The sequence below is a fragment of the Lepidochelys olivacea genome (assembly GCF_965140295.1).
Source record: "Lepidochelys olivacea isolate rLepOli2 genome assembly, chromosome: 10".
NCBI lineage: Eukaryota > Metazoa > Chordata > Testudines > Cheloniidae > Lepidochelys > Lepidochelys olivacea.
The window spans coordinates 76,855,380-76,876,454 of record NC_140420.1 but is presented as its reverse complement, the minus strand read 5'-3'; the positions used below and the strand labels follow the sequence as shown (position 1 = coordinate 76,876,454).

The following is a 21,075-nucleotide window of genomic DNA, read 5'->3' as shown; positions in this document are numbered from 1 at the left end:
TGCTAGTGTGCGCTAAAGGTTCTCTAGTCTAGTGCACAGAACTAGATTAAAGTGCACTATGGAACCTTTAGTGCACACCAGCAGGATCTACACCGACCAAGTAATGAGCAGCACATCCGTGTGCTTCAGAAATGACACCCAAGAAGAACGCATCACCGCACTGTGTGGACATGCCCTTAGAGGCTTTTGAAAACATTCCCTTAATCACTAGAGCTTACCTCCAAAAAGGTTTCAGAGTAGCTGCCGTGTTGGTCTGTATTTGCAAACAGAAAAGGAGTACTTGTGGTACCTTAGAGACTAACCAATTTATCTGAGCATAAGCTTTCGTGAGCTACAGCTCACTTCATTGGATGCATCCAATGAAGTGAGCTGTAGATAAATTGGTTAGTCTCTAAGGTGCCAAAGTACTCCTTTTCTATCTCCAAAAAACACTACTTTTTTTTGTAAACTGCCTTTTATACAAAAATCAATCATAGCCAATAACAAATTCCTAGGCATCAAATACTGAAAAATCACCTTAACAAAGAAAGACGTTTGGAGGGTATTTGCCAACATCACAGAGTAGCCGAACAGGTGACAGTTGTTCTTTTTTCACCTGTTTTACTCGGGAGAGAAAAAGCTTTCAGATCCATTGGACTAAAGGATTTGGGTACTTTGGTAGCTAACCAGATTCTTGACTGCAGTTCATCTCTCCTTTGTTAAACTAAATTAGCAAACATTTCATCTTCAGTTCAAATGCTAATTGAATACTGCCATGGCAGAGTATCAATTGTTTGTAGAAAATTAAATTAAAGATAAATTACAGTGATGAAGTGGCAGATTTAAGATAAGAAAATTCAAAATTAAGGCTATCACTTTGTCCCTAACCTATAAGACTGGGTTTTGTTATTTCAAGGAACTATATATTTTTACTTCAATTGTGCAAGTTATTGCAGAACATATGAGTTACAGATAGTGAAGGTATAACCATGAAATTCTTGGATTTTGTCTTTTTAAATCAGGCCAGCAACATCAAAAATAAAACAATGGCATCTGTGAGGGGTTTTTTTTGTTTGTTTGTATTTTGACAGGATAGAAGAGAACAAATAATTTTCACTATGGTCCATATCTAGTCTGGTAATCTTCTTGATCAGACAAAATGCAAACAGTAATATGATTATTTCACAGACATTAGAGGTTTCTTAAATGTGCTTAGACCATTGTTTTCATAATGAATAAGAACATAACCATATGTAGAAGCATAATATACCATTTCTGTGACACAAGTTCAAGAGCTGCCTTCAAAACTTCAGATCCTCAAGGATAGGTTTTGGTTTCTGATTAAAAGGATGTACTGTTTATCGTTCCTTTGCACTCAACACTGGCTGGTTACTAAGTTGCCCTACAAAAGATCAGCTGGGCATTTCTAATAACTCTCACAATATAAGAACAAGGTGACACCCAATTAAATTTAAAGGCAACAAATATAAAGCTGAAAAAAATGTTTTTTAAATACATACTATATGCAGGATTAAACCATGGAACTCATTACCACAAGATTACTGCACAATAGCAGGGACAGCTATGAATGAGGTGGAATAAAGGTCATTTAGGAATGGGAGATGATGGTGAAAGATTGTGAACTCTTGGGGCATGTACTGTCTTTTTTTCCCCCTCTGTGTTTCTACAGTGCCTAACATAACAAGATCATTGTTCATGGTGCTATCGTAACACAATAATAAATAATAATTCTCCAGGATCTCCCACCTGGAGCTGCTAATATCTAAACTGCCTTTGAATGGCTAACAACCTTTTGTGAAATATATTCTGTATTTTTTAGGGAGAAAGAAGCAGCAGTAAGTTAATGGCATAAGAAAAAAAACTACGTTAGAATATCAGGATGCATCTAAAAATCATAAAAATAAAAAGGCGTGTAAGATTATATAAACCTTCCATCAGTTAAGCATTTTATACATTAACATTAAGAGAAAAGAGGCTCATCCTTTTACTTAAAGTTTAACCTGGTGGAAAAAGACCACAATTATATGTCCCCAGAGCTCCCACTCAACTCCTTGGGAATTTACTCAAACATTATGTTAATGGGCATGGTATAAATACCTAGATACAGTAACTGAAATACAAAAACGGATCTCTGAAACAGAAGAAGCAGGATATTTATTTCTGTATATCCTGAGTATTATTCACAGCCCTCCAGGAACAAATCTTATCCAAATCAAGGAGGAGAAGTAGCTGAAGTTGAGCAAATATTTGTATGTTGGCAAGCAAAACTATCCCATCCTTCCCTCACCTGAAAAATTATCTGTTAATTGTCTGAGCAGCAACACCCAAGAGAGCTAAACAGTAATTTTAGGCGATGAATTCAATGGTCTCAGGTCCCATGTTGAGAATGCAGTACTAGCTGATTTTAAAAAGCCATGCATGCCCCTTCCCTCCTCCACCCCCCGCCAATGTTTTCCCTGTGAAGTGAGTATGAAATTCTACATTGTCCCTGAGATACTTTTCATAACAGAACTGAATATTAGCTACATAATATTACTTTTTTAATCTATTTTTTAATCTGGAATGTATCTCTAAGGAAAGAGGTCAGCCTACCTTACCTACCTCTGATGATCTTGATAATCCATCAATAAGGATAATATCAGTTTTACTGGCCAGACAGGAGGAAGCAATTACTAGATATTTGTGTGAGCAACAGGAAATAGAGATCGATATAACTGTGATAACTGCATAGGGATTCATGCAGTTCTAGGGGCGAAAAACTCTTGAAAGGCTATGCATTTTCAAGATGACCCCTCAACTTGGTTTCTTTTAATTTTGCTAAATCTGCATCCAGAAAGGGTTCAGAAGACATCATTTTAGGGAGATTCAGAGTCCAGAGGGCTGATCTACAGAGGCTGAGGGCTGTGTTTCATGTATGGCAGTGTTGTGTATAGAGGACAAGGAAAAGTCCCTAAAAAATTAACTAATCTAGCTCTGATAATCTAAGAACTACATACAACAGAACTATAGAAAAGGCAATAAGGGTCTGTAACAGATCCAGACACAATAAGAGGCTCCTTGTATGTTATCTGCAACAACAGAACTGAGGGTTAACAGTTTTCTTTCCCTCTGCTCGTAATTATATCGACTTTGTGCATACTTTATTTGTGTCAACCCAAAGATGTAATAACTGTTTCCTCAAGTCTATCCAATCAGGTATGTATTACCAGTATCAATGAATTATAAAGTTCATCATATAAATCTGGTAGGTTGACATCTTTCCCTTGCTAACCAACTGGGATATAAGAGTAAATATGAAGAGCTTGTTTACTCCCCGATTTTCTGCTGCTATGAATTCTGTTTCGAGATGGATCATAAACAGGACTAACTTCCTCATAATCTTGTGGATTTACAACAGAGTCAATCAATGGAGCCAAATTATCTATATTAATCAGCATTCCAAAACTGTCTCCAGTGGGTGAATGATGCGTAAAGTTTGGCTAGAACATTGGAGCTTCTAATTTCAATTGAAGCACAGACCAAATATCATCAGGTCTACTGGTAGCTATTGGTCATTGTGCAGCAGTTTGGGATCCTCACTCCTCCTTTTTTAAAAGTTTGAACCTCTTGTAACAAAACCCCTAAAGGGTTGAATCCAGCACTTCTGACTCTAAAAGCATGAGCCTCTAGTGCTTGACCTAAAGGACTGAGTCCATTAGCTTGGAGGCAGCAGCCAAATCAAGTCTCCATATATGGTCTAGCCACTAGAGGGGAACACAGAGAAATGCTGTTAGCATGTGTTACAAGACAACACTATTAAACTTCACTTACAAATTTATTATATACACATTTAACCATTACTTCCTCAAACAGTGAATGAGACCCAATTTTATTTAAATTGTAACATTTATGTTTGTCAATATATTGTTTCCAAGGGCACTGGATTCAATTTTTTTACCTAACGTGTTTTCAACGTTTGAGGATCTTTCTTTCTCATTAGACATTTTAAATCATAGAACATCAGGGTTGGAAGGGACCTCAGGAGGTCATCTAGTCCAATCCCCTGCTCAAAGCAGGACCAATCCCCAATTAAATATAATATAAATATATAATCCTATTTTAAAAGATTAATGCTAAAGAAAATTTGTAGGGAAAATAATAAAAATGACAGTTATTTAAAATGTAAGACAATTTTCTTTAAAGGTACAGTAATATTAAGACTACCATAAACCTACAGTAGTGGAATGTTGAGAACTTTTATATTTTTCATATAGTGAACAAACAAGAGGACCAGGTACCTCCACATTCTGATTGTTTTTATCCTCTCTTTTTGAGCATAACAGGAAAAATACTGAAAGGCTAAAAAAGTACAAAAGTAGTTTTAATACAAATTAAATAATTTATCAATACATTTTTGCCATAAAAATAGATTTAGACACTTTAGACACATAATAAAACGACACATAGTTGTGCAACAGATAAGACACAACAGACCAAATTCTGCTCAGTTACACTTGTGCAATCCTTTGAAAGCAGTGCAGTTACAAGAGAAGCTGTGCAGAACTTGGCCCATTAATATCAAGGAAATATTTGATAGCTTTTATAAGAATTCAGCCACACTATGGCAAGGCTACAATTGAAAGGAAAATCCATAGTTTCTATTACTATTTAGTTTAGACATTCAACCAGAAAGTGAGAATTGATGAGTTCTCATAGTAGTTGTGCTTTAGCTATTAACACAGAAGCAAATATATATCTATTAATAAATATTCACAATATTGGATTACTGTGGAAACGGTGGTTCTTTTGACCACCAAATGTGACATTAGCTATAACTGAGAAATATAGAATTGAAAAATAGCAAATCATATTTAATAACTACTGTTTTTAAAATGCTTACTCAAAAATATTTTACTTAACATACTTTAAACAGCCCTTTACTGCTCTACATTTTGCCAAAACAAATACTAGGAAGTTAAGAAAATTGATCATCTTTTCAAGTTGTTACCTCAACAATATCCGAGTTGGTTCTGCTCTCATGGGGTTCATTGTATTCTGTGTATTTGAGTAGAACTTTGTCCATATCAGTGCTGGCATACTGAAAGAGTTTGTTAGAGCTGTTAAAAATGATGAGTGCTATTTCACAGTCACAGAGCACACTAAGTTCGTATGCCTTCTTCATTAATCCAAATTTCCTCTTCGTAAAGGTCACCTACACAAGGAAGAAGAGTGGAGGTTTTTCAAATGACAGAACAAAACTTTGAATGCCTATAATTAACACATAAAAAGGAGTGTCAGTTGATAGCTGGCACTTTAAACTTCTAGTAACAAGACATCTACTATAAGCATGCAGTCAAGTTTAACATTCACTGTGAATTCTCATTTCTCCGACTCAAATATACGGTCATGTCATTAACACAGTGTTATACAAGTGAAATAGAAGTTGATGGGAACAGTATCTTCTACTAAAACCATAACTATACAAGAGCCAAACTCTTAATTGTAATAAACAAAATTAGTCTACTAAAAAAAACTGCTAAATGGATCTGTCCCTAGAAACTGTAGAGCCCAGATATACTGAGAGGGTCATACTTGGTGAGCTCTTTATAACTGATCCATGTAGTGATGTTATCCACTTACCCCTCATTGTCACTGAAAATTAAGATTTTAATTAGGGCTGTTTAACTGCAGTTAACTCACACAATTAACTCAAAAAAATTAACTGCAATTAAAAAAATTAATCACAATTTATCACACTGTTAAACAATAGAATACCAATTGAAATTTATTACATATTTTTGGATGTTTTTCTACATTTTCAAATATATTGATTTCTTTTACAACAGAAAATACAAAGTGTACTGTAATCCCTTTATATTATTTTTTATTACTGTAAAATGTAAAAATGTAAAATGATAAAGAAATAGTATTTTTCATTTCACCTCATACAAGTACTGTAGTGCAATCTCTACCGTGAAAGTGTAACTTACAAATGTAGATTTTTTTTTTGTTACATAAAGTGCACTCAAAAAAACCCAAAAAACCAATGTACAACTTTAGAGCCTCCAAGTCCCCTCAGTCCTACTATTTGTTCAGCCAAGTGCTAAGACAAACAAGTTTATTTACATTGACGGGAGATACTGCTGCCTGCTTCTTATTTACAATGTCACCTGAAAGCGAGAACAGGAGTTCATATGGCACTTTTGTAGCCAGCGTTGCAAGGTATGTACATGCCATATATGCTAAACATTCCTATGCCCCTTCATGCTTCAACCACATTCCGGAGGGCATGATTCTATGCTGATGATGTTTGTTAAAAAATAATGCGTTAATTAAATTTCTGACTGAACACATTGGGGGAGAACTGTATGTCCCCTGCTCTGTTTTACTCACATTCTGCCATATATTTTATGTTATAGCACTCTCAGATGATGACCCAGTACATGTTGTTTGATTTACAAACACTGTCACTACAAATCTGACAAAATGCAAAGAAGGTACCAATGTGAGATCTAAAAATTGCAACAGCACTCGACCCAAGGTTTCAGAATCTGAAGTGCTGTCCAAAATCTGAGAGGGACGAGATGTGGAGCATGCTTTCAGAAGTCTTAAAAGAGCAACATTCAGATGCAGAAACTACAGAACACGAACCACCAAAAAAGAAAATCAACCTTCTACTGGTGGCATCTGACTCCGATGATGAAAATGAACATGCACTGGTCCGCTCTGCTTTGGATCATTATCGAGCGGTACCCATCATCAGCATGGATGCATATCCTCTGGAATACTGATTGAAGAATGAAGGGACATATGAATATTTCGCACATCTGGCACATAAATGTCTTGCGACGCTGACTACAACAGTACCATGCAAACGCCTGTTCTCACTCTTAGGTGACATTGTAAACAAGAAGTGGGCACTATTATCTCCTGCAAATGTAAACAAACTTGTTTGTCTAATCGATTGACTGAAGTAGGCTCTAAAGTTTAACATTGTTTTATTTTTGAATGCAGTTTTTTTTTAATACATAATTCGACATTTGGAAGTTCAACTTTCATGATAAAGAGATTGCACTACAGTACTTATATTAGGTGCATTGAAAATACTATTTCTTTTGTTTTTTACAATACAAATATTTGTAGTCAAAAATACATCCAAAGTGAGCACTGTACCCTTTGTATTCTGTGTTGTAACTGAAATCAATATATTTGAAAATGTAGAACACATCTAAAATATTCAAAAAAAATGACATTCTACTATTGTTTAACAATGCAATTAATCACGATTAATTTTTTTAATCGCTTGATAGCCCTAATTTTAATATACATAATGGAAAAGTATGGAAAGCAGAACAAAAGTTGACAAAATCAAATGCCTCTATGTTGATTTTATATCCTTTTATATTTAAATACTCTGAATATACATTCACTTTGTTCAATATTTCTTATTCTTTCAGTTATCTTAGAATGGGAACTGCAAGCACTTTGATAAATAGATAGGAAAAATGCTCTCATTTCATGGTCGCTTTAGTGTAAGTTCCTCTATGCCCTCAGCTATTGTGGAACAACAATTCCCTTCACTCAAAGAAACAGATACACAGACAGTAACCATTTACTAGGGGAACCCTGGATTACAGAACAGCCATGCTGCTCATGCTGCAGTATATTAGGACAGGGGCCCTTTTTATATCACAGGTCAGGTACTTAAATGAGGTAAAATGCTGAAAAAAGCTTTAATCCTAGACTTACAAAATACAAAGGAAAATTCTTGGTACGTTAATGCTCTATAAAAAACATCAGTGTCTTCAAAGAATCTTGTGTATTATAGGTAGCTGGAAGGCAAGGGCAAGAGAACCACCACCAAAACCATGCTGAAATGTATACCAGCAAAATAAAAAAAACAAACATTTTTAAACAATAAGGCATACATTCTCAAAGTTGTGTGCTGAGATTTAGTTGCATGATCCCTATTGACTTCAGCTTTGGGTAGGAAGATGATGCCTGATTCCTGCTGAAGGGAACTGGAGTTCAGAAAACAAAAGAAACATTAATAGTATCATAACACCTTTCTCTCCTTAAAGCTGAACCTTGTTAACCAAAATACATAGCTTTCTCTATTTTCAATTTTAGGCAACTTTAAGGAAATATTTTTCATCAGTGGAAATTCATTGCTCACTTTCTCTTCCTTTATGTTTTTCGGTAAACCATAAAGGTGTTAAAAAAGCAAGATTTACCAAGTCTATCAAGGGCTCTGAAGAAATATTCCCACACTATATCATATTCCTCATTACATAACATAAGAACAGCTATACTGGGTCAGACCACTGGTCCATCTAGCCCAGTATCCTGTCTCTGTCAGTGGCCAAGCCATATGCTTCAGAGGGAATGAACAGAACAGGGCAATTTTGAGTGATCCATTCCCTACTAGGGTACGTCACAGCTATACCCTGCACTAGTTGATGGCCATCAATCATCATATAGTTCTGCCATCTTAAGAGTTTACAGACTCCACTTTGGACCTATAAATTGCTATGTTTCACTTAGCTGACTGTCACTGACTGTCCAGCTGTGGCTGGAAGGGCAAAAACATGAAACACTATCCAATACTTTTGGTTTGCCAATGTTAATTGAAGCCTCAATCCTAGATTAATACAAATTCAGCTCGCCAACCTATGATCATTCTCCCACATTGTGAACATTGTAATGGACTCGCCCTCAGACCACCACTTGAAGATGAAGCAGTTACACTAAGGTAGATTTTTTTTTTTAACCTAGTGGACAGATCTGCCAAAAGTAATTTAACTCATTGTAGAGTATTTTACCAAATGAAATGCTATCATGTGCCATTTATTATTCAGGCACCTGAAATTTTAGCTAAAACTCAGAGACAACAAACAGAACTTTTTTGGGTGGAGGGATAGCTCAGTGGTTTGAGCATTGGCCTGCTAAACCCAGGGCAGTGAGTTCAATCCTTGAGGGGGCCATTTAGGGGTCTGGGGCAAAAATTGGGGGTTGGTCCTGCTTTGAGCAGGGGGTTGGACTGTGGTCCCTTCCAACCCTGATATTCTATGAATTTCTGGGCTTCCATATGATGCCATGATCAAGCACTCAACACAAACAGGTTTCAGAGTAGCAGCCGTGTTAGTCTGTGTCCGCAAAAAGAAAAGGAGGACTTGTGGCACCTTAGAGACTAACATTTATTTGAGCATAAGCTTTCGTGAGCTACAGCTCACTTCATCGGATGACAGGTTTCAGAGTAACAGCCGTGTTAGTCTGTATTCGCAAAAAGTAAAGGAGTACTTGTGGCACCTTAGAGACTAACCAATTTATTAGAGCATAAGCTTTCGTGAGCTACAGCTCACTTCCTCAGATGCATATCGTGGAAACTGCAGCAGGCTTTATATATACACAGAGAATATGAAACAATACCTACTCCCACCCCACTGTCCTGCTGGTAATAGCTTATCTAAAGTGATCATCAGGTGGGCCATTTCCAGCACAAATCCAGGTTTTCTCACCCTCCACCCCCCCACACAAATTCACAAAACCTGGATTTGTGCTGGAAATATAAATAAAAATAAATTATTTTTAAATAAATAAATTATTTATATAAATATAAATAATAAATATGGTGAAATAGTTTTACTTTGTGTAAAGACCCATCCACTCCCAATCTTTATTCAAGCCTAAGTTAATTGTATCCAGTTTGCAAATTAATTCCAATTCACCAGTCTCTCGTTGGAGTCTGTTTTTGAAGTTTTTTTGTTGAAGAATTGCCACTTTTAGGTCTGAAATCAACACCCTGATTATCACTACAAAAGGTTTTTTCCCCCCTGCTCTCCTGCTGGTAATAGCTCACCTTACCTGATCACTCTCGTTACAGTGTGTATGGTAACACCCATTGTTTCATGTTCTCTGTGTCTATAAATCTCCCCACTGTATTTTCCACTGAATGCATCCGATGAAGTGAGCTGTAGCTCACGAAAGCTTATGCTCAAATAAATTTGTTAGTCTCTAAGGTGCCACAAGTCCTCCTTTTCTTTTTGCGGATACAGACCAACACGGCTGCTACTCTGAAACCTGTAATATAGAGATAACTGATTACCTTACACAAGCGTTGTGATTCATAGATTTTAAGGCCAGAAAGGACCACTGCGCTCACCTAGTCTGTTTTGTGGAACACAGACCAGAGGACTTCTCTGAATTAATTCCTGTTTGAAGTAGAGCAGACCTTTTAGAAAAACATTAAATCTTGATACATACATACACATTGCCAGACAAAAAGCTATGATAACCATGTGACACCATGCAATAACCAGGAGTATGATTAATGCAGTTTAGCATTTGTGGTTATTAAATTAAATTCTTTTTAAAACAAACATTTGATTTTTTTTCCCCCTTATTCACCACCCAATGGTGTCACTTCCAGGAAAAATTAATGTTGTCATGGTATTTAACTATGCATTCCCAAATTTTAATATGTTTGGCTTTCTTTTTGAAGTTTGTCCATACCACCAAATTTCCTGGGTTTATAATAGGGATTGGCAACCTTTGGCACACAGCCCACCAGGGTAAACCCCCCTGGCAGGCCAGGCCAGTTTGTTTACCTGCCGCGTCTGCAAGTTCAGCTGATCGGAGCTCCCACTAGCCGCGGTTCACCGCTCCAGGCCAATGGAGGCTGCGGGAAGTGGCGTGGGCCGAGGGATATATGCTGGCCGCTCCTTCCCACAGCCCCCATTGGTCTGGAGCGGCAAACCGTGGCCAGTGGAAGCCGCGATTAGCTGAACCTGTGAACGCAGCAGGTAAACCAACCAGCCTGGCCTGCCAGAGGGCTTCCCCTCGCGGGCCATGTGCCAAAAGTTGCCAATCCCTGGTTTATAATGTTTGGTTTCAGAATAACTACAACTTCCCCTTAGTATTTTACCCCCAAATTACCATTATATACTTTCAATTTAACTGCATCAAAATATGGTGTGCCTGTCAGTTTTTCTCTAAGATAACATTTCATAAATGAACACTAAAAAAACCACGAGGATATCATCATATGATGTTTCCAATTATACGAAGTTATGAAGTATGAACTTTAAATCATTTTTACTTAAATTTGTATAGCCAAATTCATTTGTATGCTCTGGCTGCTTTATGCCACTCTGCAGCAGCCCAACACAGCCAGAGAGTACTGTCCAGTTAAGCTACTTTCATAGCGACTTTGCTTCTTTAAAGCTGTCAGACTGTCTGGAACAATTTCCCCCACACTCATGTCCTCCCAATTCTCATTCCCTCTTGTATCTTCCTGCTTTCCTCTGAACACATCCCAGAATCCATCTCCCTTCTACACTCCACACTTCTCCATCCTATAACCCATACATTCCCCGGCATTCCCCCCTCCTTGCCCAGTCTCTGTTGGGAAGCTGTGGTATAACAGGCAGTTTATGACAAGAAATATTTAGGATGAATGCTAAATTATGCCATTAGTTTTCATAATAGAAAGTTAATCAGCAGGTACATGCCACATGATGGCAGGAGGGGGAGAAATGAGAGCAAGTGGGGGCTACACCCCAAGGGCATGGCAGAGGCTGTATCAAATCCACATAATTTGAACCTTCCCCCACAGTCATGGGAGTTTGGGAAAGAAACTCCTGAAAGGAGGAAGCCATTAACTCAGCTGGCATCAAACACAGAAGCAACTGCAGCAGGGTCCTTCAACACCAAAGATGTCATCAGCATCTTTTCCCAGTTTTTTCTTTGGACAGTCTCTTCCATAGGTTGATTGGCAACTGTTATTGTTTATTAATGCCATCAAGTTCTTTTATAGATCTTTTCATCCATACCGCTTTGAGCAATTTACAAGGGAGGTAAGCATCATTTAACATTGTAGCACAGGGAGGTAAAGGGACTTGCCCAAAGCTGGGAACAGAGCAGAGGTCTCCTAAGTTCCAGACTGGTGCTCTATCCATTAGGCAACACTGTTTACTCCTACAGTCATTTCATATCAGCCTCACACCACTTGCTCTATATGCCTGCTTTACCTCCCTCATCATCCTCACTGTCTCCCCTTCCTGCCTTTCCATTTACTTACTTCCCCATTTAGCAAACCTCTCCACGCAAAAAAAAGTAAAAGTCCCCTCCCTCTACAAAAAGAAAACAAACCCTAACAACCTCCCCCCCCCACAAAAAAGAACACCACATAGAACATGATGTTTGCAAACCAACACCACTGTTCTTTTGTATTTGTATGTTATGTCCTTTCCAATTGCCCCTTGTCTGTCTTGAATACGTAGACTGCAAGTTCTTCAGGGGAGGAACAGTTTCTCATTCCATACAGGTCACAAACGGAGCCCCAATCTCAGCTTATCTCCCCAGGTACTAATATAATTAAATAATAAAACCATCTCCTCTCCTTCAGAGAAAATTAAAACAAAAGCCACTTTCAAAATAGCCACCATCTCCCATATTTCTGAATGAAAGTGAAGTTAACCTTTCTTCAAAGGAAAATTGTGATTCCATATGCTGTCTGGAGACAGAGAGGAACACTAGGAAGAGGTGAATGACACCAGTCATTTTAACCAAGGGGAATCTGTAGTCTCAGTCGCACTGTGAACAATAGGAGATGGCAGCATTTTGAAAGAGTCCATGGAATTCTCTGAGGTAGAATACTATTCTTCAGCATTTGCTGAAGGAGAAACTTTCAGTTATGAATAATTGGGAAAAATTACCATTAATTCTAACTAAACATTTTAAAAATGTATTCTAGGCACAAGACTTCAGAGAGTTAACTATAAAAGGGAAATTTGAAGAGTCTATTTTACAATCACTGGGGATAAAAAGAAGTGTGACACCAAGTACTACATATCTTAAAGCAGGGGTCTGCAAACTTTCTGAATCGTGCACCCACGGGGCCAGCTCTGGGGAAGCAAAAAAAAAAAAAAAAAAAAAGAAGAGGTGCCGCCGAAGAATCAAAGGTCCTGCAGCGCACCCCCATGGATGGTCCTGCAGCGCACCCCCATGGATGGTCTTGCGCACCCCACTTTGGAGACCATTGTCTTAAAGGACCCATTTTTTAGTTAATTTTAACAAACAGATTTACTTTTAAATCCTCAAGAAATTCATTCTACACTTCGAGTAAATATTTTGAGGAGGACAGTGTGCTGTACATTTCATACATAGCAACAGTTTCAACCCTTGCTTTAAGTACACAACTCAGCTCAACTTTAATTATGGAGTTGCACTGGCGTTGCCATTTTACAAATTCATAAACCACTACACCTTATGTTTAACAGCTATCAGAACAACAATATTTTTATGAGCCAATGCTAAAACATGTTTTCCTTGGCTCCTAGGGTTGGTTTGTTTTTAAATTATTGGTATCTACATTTCATATTGAGCAAGCCTGTGTAAAACAAATTGTTTGGAGGGACAAATTTGAGTTTTCTGTGGAAGCTGAGTGAGGAAATTATATCAACACACCCTCTACATCAAGACATTTTTCCATAAGTAAAGCTCTGTTAGTGCTGCCTCTCTGCTGCCAACTACACTGTAAAATACATTCCGTACTATCGATATCTCCTGGTGGGAGGTATCATTAAAGGAAACAGACAGACATCAGAGCTATACAGCACACTGCCAATAGCCATTTTATTAAAACAATATATATACTTCATTAAAATGGCTGTTGACCAGTGTCTGCAGTTTCCTAAAAAGCTATAAAATAAAGCGTTTGTGTCCATCTGAAAATCCATTGCAACATTTGTCAAATAAAGTCTCTGCACAGGGCTTATGAATTTTGGAAAGCTATTCATATTGTAGTTGCAGATGTTAGCAAGCTACAAGAAATGGAATATGCAAGTCATTGGACATACTGGGGCTTACTTATATATTCAAACAGACCATGATAAAAGTTGGAATTACTACTCATTGTACCTGCACGCTTTTTCTAGATGAAAGATGTAGCAGCCTGCCATTTGTTAAGACTACTAACATACTGTCTGTGAGGTAAGAGTTCTAACCGACTAGACTCTTCCTTCCATTTCACCATTTTATTGCAGTGTGTCTAGTGATTAGAACACAAGCCGTTGGGTCAGACTTCCATGGAACCCAGTTTTTGCTTTTCCAGTGAATTGAGCTCATTCTCCAGTTTTCCTCATCTGAAAGATGGGTACGACTCTCAGCCCCAGCAGACAAGGGTAACATTGAAGTTTAAATGTTTGAAAATGTTTGGCTATCATTAGATTAAGGGAATATATACAAAATTAGTATTCCACTCTTTTATATTATATATAATTGCACCTTCTTGTATAGATATAATAATGCACTAAACCTGATTTGGAACCTCAAAACAGCTGCTTAATTATTCTTAAAAATGAAGCAATAGAAGTAAATGAACAAGGGAGGTGGAAAGAAAAAGATACACAACAGAAAGTGAAACAAAATGAAAGGAAGGAAAGGGTAGTGACTAAACACATGTTTCTGAATGATTTCATAAAAGAACTACTTTTGGAAAGCTTTAGAACAATAAAATTATTGGAAACTACTTACGTTAGTACACAGTTTTCACTATTTTAAATAGAGAACAATTTTAACACTCAAATATATTGTACCAGATAATATCATGTCATCATTCCCCTCTATACAAAATGAAGTTTTCGATGCATTTGAATTTTTTTTAAAGTCATGAAAGATACACCTTGCAAAACAGTAATAGCCTGCAAATTAGATAAGCATCAATTAGATCACCAAATTTCATATGATCCACATAGCACAATTTACAATTAGGAGAATAATTATAATGGCACCAAGCAGGACTGCTGTAAGTTTAGACTGAATTGTTTTTCCCATTAGAACCCCTGATTTTTCCAGGCTCATCTTAGTTTCAAATTGCATCAGGATGAAATTTCACAAACTATTAGATAAATCATATTTTTAAAACTGAAAATTGGTTCAAGTTCTTCAAATATGTGTGTCATACAATAGTAATTAAATATTAATGGAGTGATCTAGCATAAAAACCAAGCAGTTTTATGGGTGGTGCAGCTCCATTTTGTAGACAGTAAGATTAAAAATTAAGGCTGTCATAATAGGTTTTTTTAACCTATTACAAATTTTATTTGGTTTTAAATGCTGTGTGTACTGTACGTTTTCTAATCATCATAATGATGACAATTGTTCCCCAATAGGACACAGATGACAACCAATGAGCTCATGAAAATATTACTACTTTAACACAATCGTGAGTAACCTTGATCTATATTTTCACTATTTCAAGATGATACTAAGAGTTATTTTTAATACAGAATGTATTAAAGTGACTTACAATATTAACATGAACATAGAGACCACATTTAAAACAATATCAACAAAATGGAAAAAACACATTCCATTTACATGTATGAAAATAAAGATAAAATATCAGAATAAAATTAGTCCATTCAAATTTAAATATTATTACAGGGTCAAATTTTTAGTAGGGCTCTAGAAATATATCCTTGTTCATAGGCAAATCCTACATTCAACAAGGACTTGCAAATGGCCAGTTAGACACACAATCAGCCAATTTTTGCACTGCAAAGTTGCCTAGTATCCAGATATTGATATACACATTTGTTTCTGTATAAAACACTTTAATGTTCCTAACATATTTGGGGTAATTTCTATGGATTTTAAAGGCCCAGGAAGCCAGAAGTATTTTCTAATCAATCAGATTCAGCCTCACCATGGAAAGGTTACATTGGAGAAATGTTTAGTTCACTAATGTCTATGCCTATGTGCTTGTATCTGTGTTTGTGTTTAAAGAATACAGCATTATGCATTTGAAAAGTTACTCAGTACTGTAGAAAGAAAAGGAGTACTTGTGGCACCTTAGAGACTAACCAATTTATTTGAGCATAAGCTTTCGTGAGCTACAGCTCACTTCATCGGATGCATCCTGCTTCTAGATCAGGGCAAAAATACTGCAAGAACAGCCTTCTGGTATTCCAGCACCTCCACTTCCAGCCAGAACAAAGCTGTTCTTGGAATAGGGGAGGAAGAGGAGAGGAAGTAGAGAATGCCACATTAAACTTCCCAAAAGTGGTATAGAAGAGTCTAGAAGGGAAGGAGGCAGGGATTCTTCCATGCACATAAGCCTTCTCTTGACAGGCAAAAAGGGTGAGCTTTTTGATTGCGTTTACTCAATTGAGTTATAGGCAGTCCTTGGACTTGTAATACAATTGGTTCCTTACAATTGCGTCGTAACTCGGAACGTCAGAACTCCAAACTGCAATCTACTCCACTGTGGGACCAGGCATCATAACCTCGAAACCTACAGTCATAAGTCGAATCAGGGTGTCATTGTGGAAGCGTTGTAAGTGCCATTCGTCATAACTCAAACGTAGTAAAGTCGAGGACTGCCTGTACCTTAACTCAACTGATGAAAAGCCTTGTTAAAATACAGCATAATACACTGGAAGCTGTTTTAGCTGGCTGTGTTGTAGTAGAGGCTCCCCCCGGTTCTAAAGTCTAATTAAATTATGTCAGATGGTTCTCCTTTATCCAGTAAATTATTGACATGTTCAAAAATTTCTAGTAGGTGAGACAGGATGTTTCCTTACAAAAACCATGCTGGATGGACTCTTAGCACATCATGATTTTCCTACTGTTTTATTATTGTATTTTTCAATGATCATTTCAACCCATGTACCACATACAGATGTAAGACTTACTGGTCTGTAATTCTTCAGATTACCCTATAGCCTTTTTTAATATAGGCATAACTTTTGCTACCTTCCAGTTCTCCAATACAATAGCTGTTTTTAATAAGATATTGTGTACTTTTTCTAGGAGTTCAACTACTTCATAATTCAGCTCTTTCAGAACTATGGAATTTACAGTTCCTGGCCCAGTGACACTACTTTTTTTAAAATGTAATTTGTTCCAGTACCTCTTCTTCTGACACTGCAAAGAAGATTACCAGAAAAACAGCAGGTCTGTATCTTTCTGCTGTTACTCTTTGTCAGACAGAAGGCAAGCTCACCAGCGTTTGGGAATATTTGCATTGCCTTGAGAGGCTATGTGGCTCAGTAGATAAATTCCCACATATGGCCTTGGGCAAGTCACTTCACCTTTTTTTACCGTCTCACCCACTACCTTTGCAACTTAAATTACCAACTCTTCAAGGTAAAGACCATCTCTTACTATGTGTTGGTACAATGCCTAGCACTCTAGGCACTACTGTCATGCAAATAATAAATAATAGGTAAAGATTCAACTTGTAATAACAAATCTGAAATGGCAGAATACTAATTCCTTACTTTTAAGTGTCCTTTTAAAAAAAAAGTGATCTGTTTTTCTGATGTTTACAAATCATAAATATTCCACAAAACATGTTCATACTTTCTTAACACAGGAAGGTTAACAGGTTCTTCAAAGTGATTCCGGTATTGATTAGTGAAGAGGTTTGATAACAAAAGTAATGGTCAGTTTGACATCTAATTTACTGCACTTTATTCTCTTCAGCTTAATGAATATAAATGCCCTATAGCTCATGTAAGCAGATAAGTGTTCTTAATTACTACAATGAGCATCTCATGTTAATTATAATCCCCCTGAGTAATAGTTAGTTCGGTATATTCTGTTTTGAGCTCAGTTATAATCCTATATAAAAGGAAACACTTTTGAAGAGACAAAGGATTTTCTCCCCTGTGAATTTATAAAATCAGGTCATGTAAGTAAAGCACTACTATGCTCTACTCAATGTTTCTAAATGAAAATGCATTAACAGCCACATCAGGATTTAATATGCATGTTCATGAATGGTTTGCTAGCTAGTTATGATAGAGAAAAAACACAAACATGACAGTTAACTACTGCATTACGCTCTCAGGTTACAGTAAAATGAGACCTAGATTCCTTCATTATTTAGGTCAAAGAAATGGCTTATTCAGAAACCAAATTAATATATATCATATATTCTACGCTTCATATGGCACACTGGTATGAGATGGAAGATGATGTAGGTGAACTGTGTTGCCTGACTACAAGAGTTACTTTAGCATGGAGGTTTGATTTTCTGTGGAACGAGGAGAAATCAAGTCAGAGTCCAGCCTTGCACCAAAGCCTAATACATCTTCCCAATCACTAGTACAAACAGCATTAGACCCAATTGGAGAGCCAAGCCAACAGATCAGCTAGGGAATTAATCCCAGAGTCAGAGCTTAACCATCTATATTTAGCATCAACAAAGGCAAACATACAAGTGGCTAATGTTTGGAACACAAGCAATACAAGAAGGCAGGAGCCAACCAGTCTCCCATGTAACAATAAATCTTAGATTGCATTGCCTTTGAGGTAAAGAACCCAGAAAAGTATTAGGATTGAGAGTATGGCTTATTCATGGTTATACAAGAAGCAAGGTTGGTTGGCATAAATTTGATAGCAAGAACTGAGATGTAAGTTAACTGAGAACTCCTCCAGGATTTCAAACAAGATGAACAAAATCAAAATGAACAGCCAGAAGTTATTAGTGTACTTTAATATGTGTACTTAAGTGATTTATCTACATCTAAACATATAACAGTTGTGTGACTGCAGCTAATCAAACACAACCTTTGGCTTTTGTTCACATTCAGATGGTACCATCCTTGCTATTTATGGTCAGTGTAATTGATTTGTAATGTTTATGTCTAGGGCTATCCAAAAAAGTTTACAAGAATCCTAGATGAACCCCTAAAAATCAGAATAGTTAAAAAAAACTCTAGTGCAACTGTGAATATGAATGTGTGCGTTCTCCTCATTTAACACCTAACCCTTTCACAGGACCCCAACTGGGTTGGGGAAAATACCACAAAAGACACAACCTGAACTGAAGTGTTTAACTGGAACACACTATGTAACAAGTTGTACCAATCATAGCTTGAACAAGAATTTTCAGCTTCAGTTTTATAGTGTAGTGTTAGGCTGATTTATGAAACTGTGTGATTTCTTGAGGATATCTAGGGTAGCAACACGGTGAGGAGGAGACTAGAGTTGAAACTCGATCTCACCTTAGGGCTCACCTACGTGAGAATTTTTGTTCCATTATAGTTAAGTCATTACAGTTATATTGGTATAAACACTCTGTGTGGACAATCTTATTAAAAAATAAATGTGGCTTTTTCAGTTTAGCTTAAAGCACCTCCAGAAAGTGACAAAATTAACCGGAAAAAGTCCCTTTCATACCAGACTAAGAATGTCCATATGGGAGTTATACCTGTAAAACTACAGCAGGTAAATTAAAATTCACAATTTACGTTATGTCAGTATAAGTTTCCCATGCAGGCAAGCTGCAAGGGTTGCCTGAAAGGCCTACTCACTCTTCCCCAGGTTCAGAACCTACCGCCTACCTAGAAGCCTACCATACTGATTCGGACCAGTGATCCATCTAACATGGTATTCTTTTACCTACAGTAGCTAGTAGCATATGCATGAAAAGAGGTGCCAGAAATCCTGCAGGCATATAACTATGATACTTCTGGATATTCCTGTTATTCATACAAATGTCTAATCCCCTTTTCAATCCTACTTTTCCCTCAGTGACATGTCATGGCAATGAATTCCACAAGCTAACTGTGCGTGGAAAAAGAATTTCCTTTTATCAGTCTTTTATTTGTCACCTTTTCAAATTTCATTGAATGCTTCCATGTTCTTTTATTATAGAAAAGTGTGAACAGAAGTAACTAATCTACTTTCATTATACCATTCTCAGAAGCAAAGCACACACAGTTCAACATACTTTTATTTGTAGTCATGGCTTTTTCACCCTTCAATTTTTGAGGAAATTATCTCGTGGAGTTGTTTATTTCAGAGGCACAACTTGCAATCATATGCATGTACGCAGGGATCAGCACAATATCTAAAATCATAGTTTATGATTGAATACATTTGTTTCACCTACAGGCAGCAGCAAATAGTTTCAACACATCCTTTCTGAATTAGTGTGGTAAGGAGACACAAACAATGGCAGGTACAAGATAATTAACTACAAGGGTTGTTCTTTCAACCAAATCGCAGTAGGATAAAGAAAAACAGATTTTTCCAAACATCTTCAAACCAGTCAATCAGCATGCAAGTCCCAGTATACCATTTTAGCAGGGCTATTAGTTATACAGCAATTGTAAAACAAATTGACAACTATTTCTTGCCAAATAAATATTGCAATTATTTAAATTCAAACATTAATAATAATCTGTATTCTGGTAATGGCCTTCAATGTGCTATCCACAGACACAGAAAGACAAAGCCCAGAGTCCAGAAAAAACTTATGTTACTCAGGTGAAAACCAATGTACAACTTTTCCACTCCCATTTTAAAAAGAATTAAGCATGAACTTGTTCATGTGGAAGCTTCGTTTCTCACCTGTCTGTTCCGTTCGTCCATTATTCTTGTGATTTGTATTTTCTTCCTCCCCATTTTCACTCTCTCCTTTCCTTTCCCTTTTTACAATCCAAAAACACACTAATCCAAGAATTCTCACTCTTCAATATACTAACACATGGTACAGAGTTCTTTTCCACTGTTTCGTCTTCCACTCGATGAAAAGGTTGCTGCTTCTTGTTACAAAATCCTAAAATAAAAAGAAATATTGAAATAATTTGGTGCCTTCAATATTTTCAAAGTTACAGATAATTTCACATCAAAGATCGTGTTTGCACGTTCAAAGTAAATCTTGTAAAGATGAACCAATTCATCTCTCTCTAATCAGACATCCTGTCTATTACTGTCTTACCAAGCAAGATCAAGGGATGACTGTAAATTAAGCATTTGAGCTGTTTCACAGAACCTATGGCCAAGAGTCAAAAGTGATCAGTGATTTTGGGTCCTCCACTTGGACATCTTTAAAAATTTTCATAGGGTGCTCAACACTCTCTGAAAAAATCAGTCTTTTCCAAGGTGTCTACAGTTGAGCAGTCAAAAACTGGGGCACCCAAAAAATTCACTTCTAAGAATCATCATCTTGGGTTTTGAGAAATTTAACCTATTTTTTTTAAAAAGGTAAAACTTTTTCAAATATTTGGCCATAGATATGTGACAACCCTTTAAATTAAGCTCTTTATAAAATTTATATAAGCAAGGTGACTTGCTTAA

General features: G+C 36.8%; 1 protein-coding gene across 6 annotated transcripts in view; it reads right to left on the bottom strand.

Moving 5' to 3' along the window:
- MEF2A (myocyte enhancer factor 2A) overlaps positions 1 to 21,075 on the bottom strand; it is a 161,423-nt gene that overhangs the window by 82,426 nt on the left and 57,922 nt on the right. For all 6 annotated transcript variants that reach the window (XM_084641480.1, XM_084641475.1, XM_084641477.1 and 3 more), the window contains exons 2-3: positions 20,347 to 20,554; positions 4,988 to 5,191 (exon numbers count right to left, since the gene is read on the bottom strand). In XM_084641480.1, coding sequence (XP_084497606.1) covers positions 4,988 to 5,191; positions 20,347 to 20,400 — 258 coding nt within the window. In that variant the 5' untranslated portion in view covers positions 20,401 to 20,554. The remainder of the gene's footprint in view (positions 1 to 4,987; positions 5,192 to 20,346; positions 20,555 to 21,075) is intronic.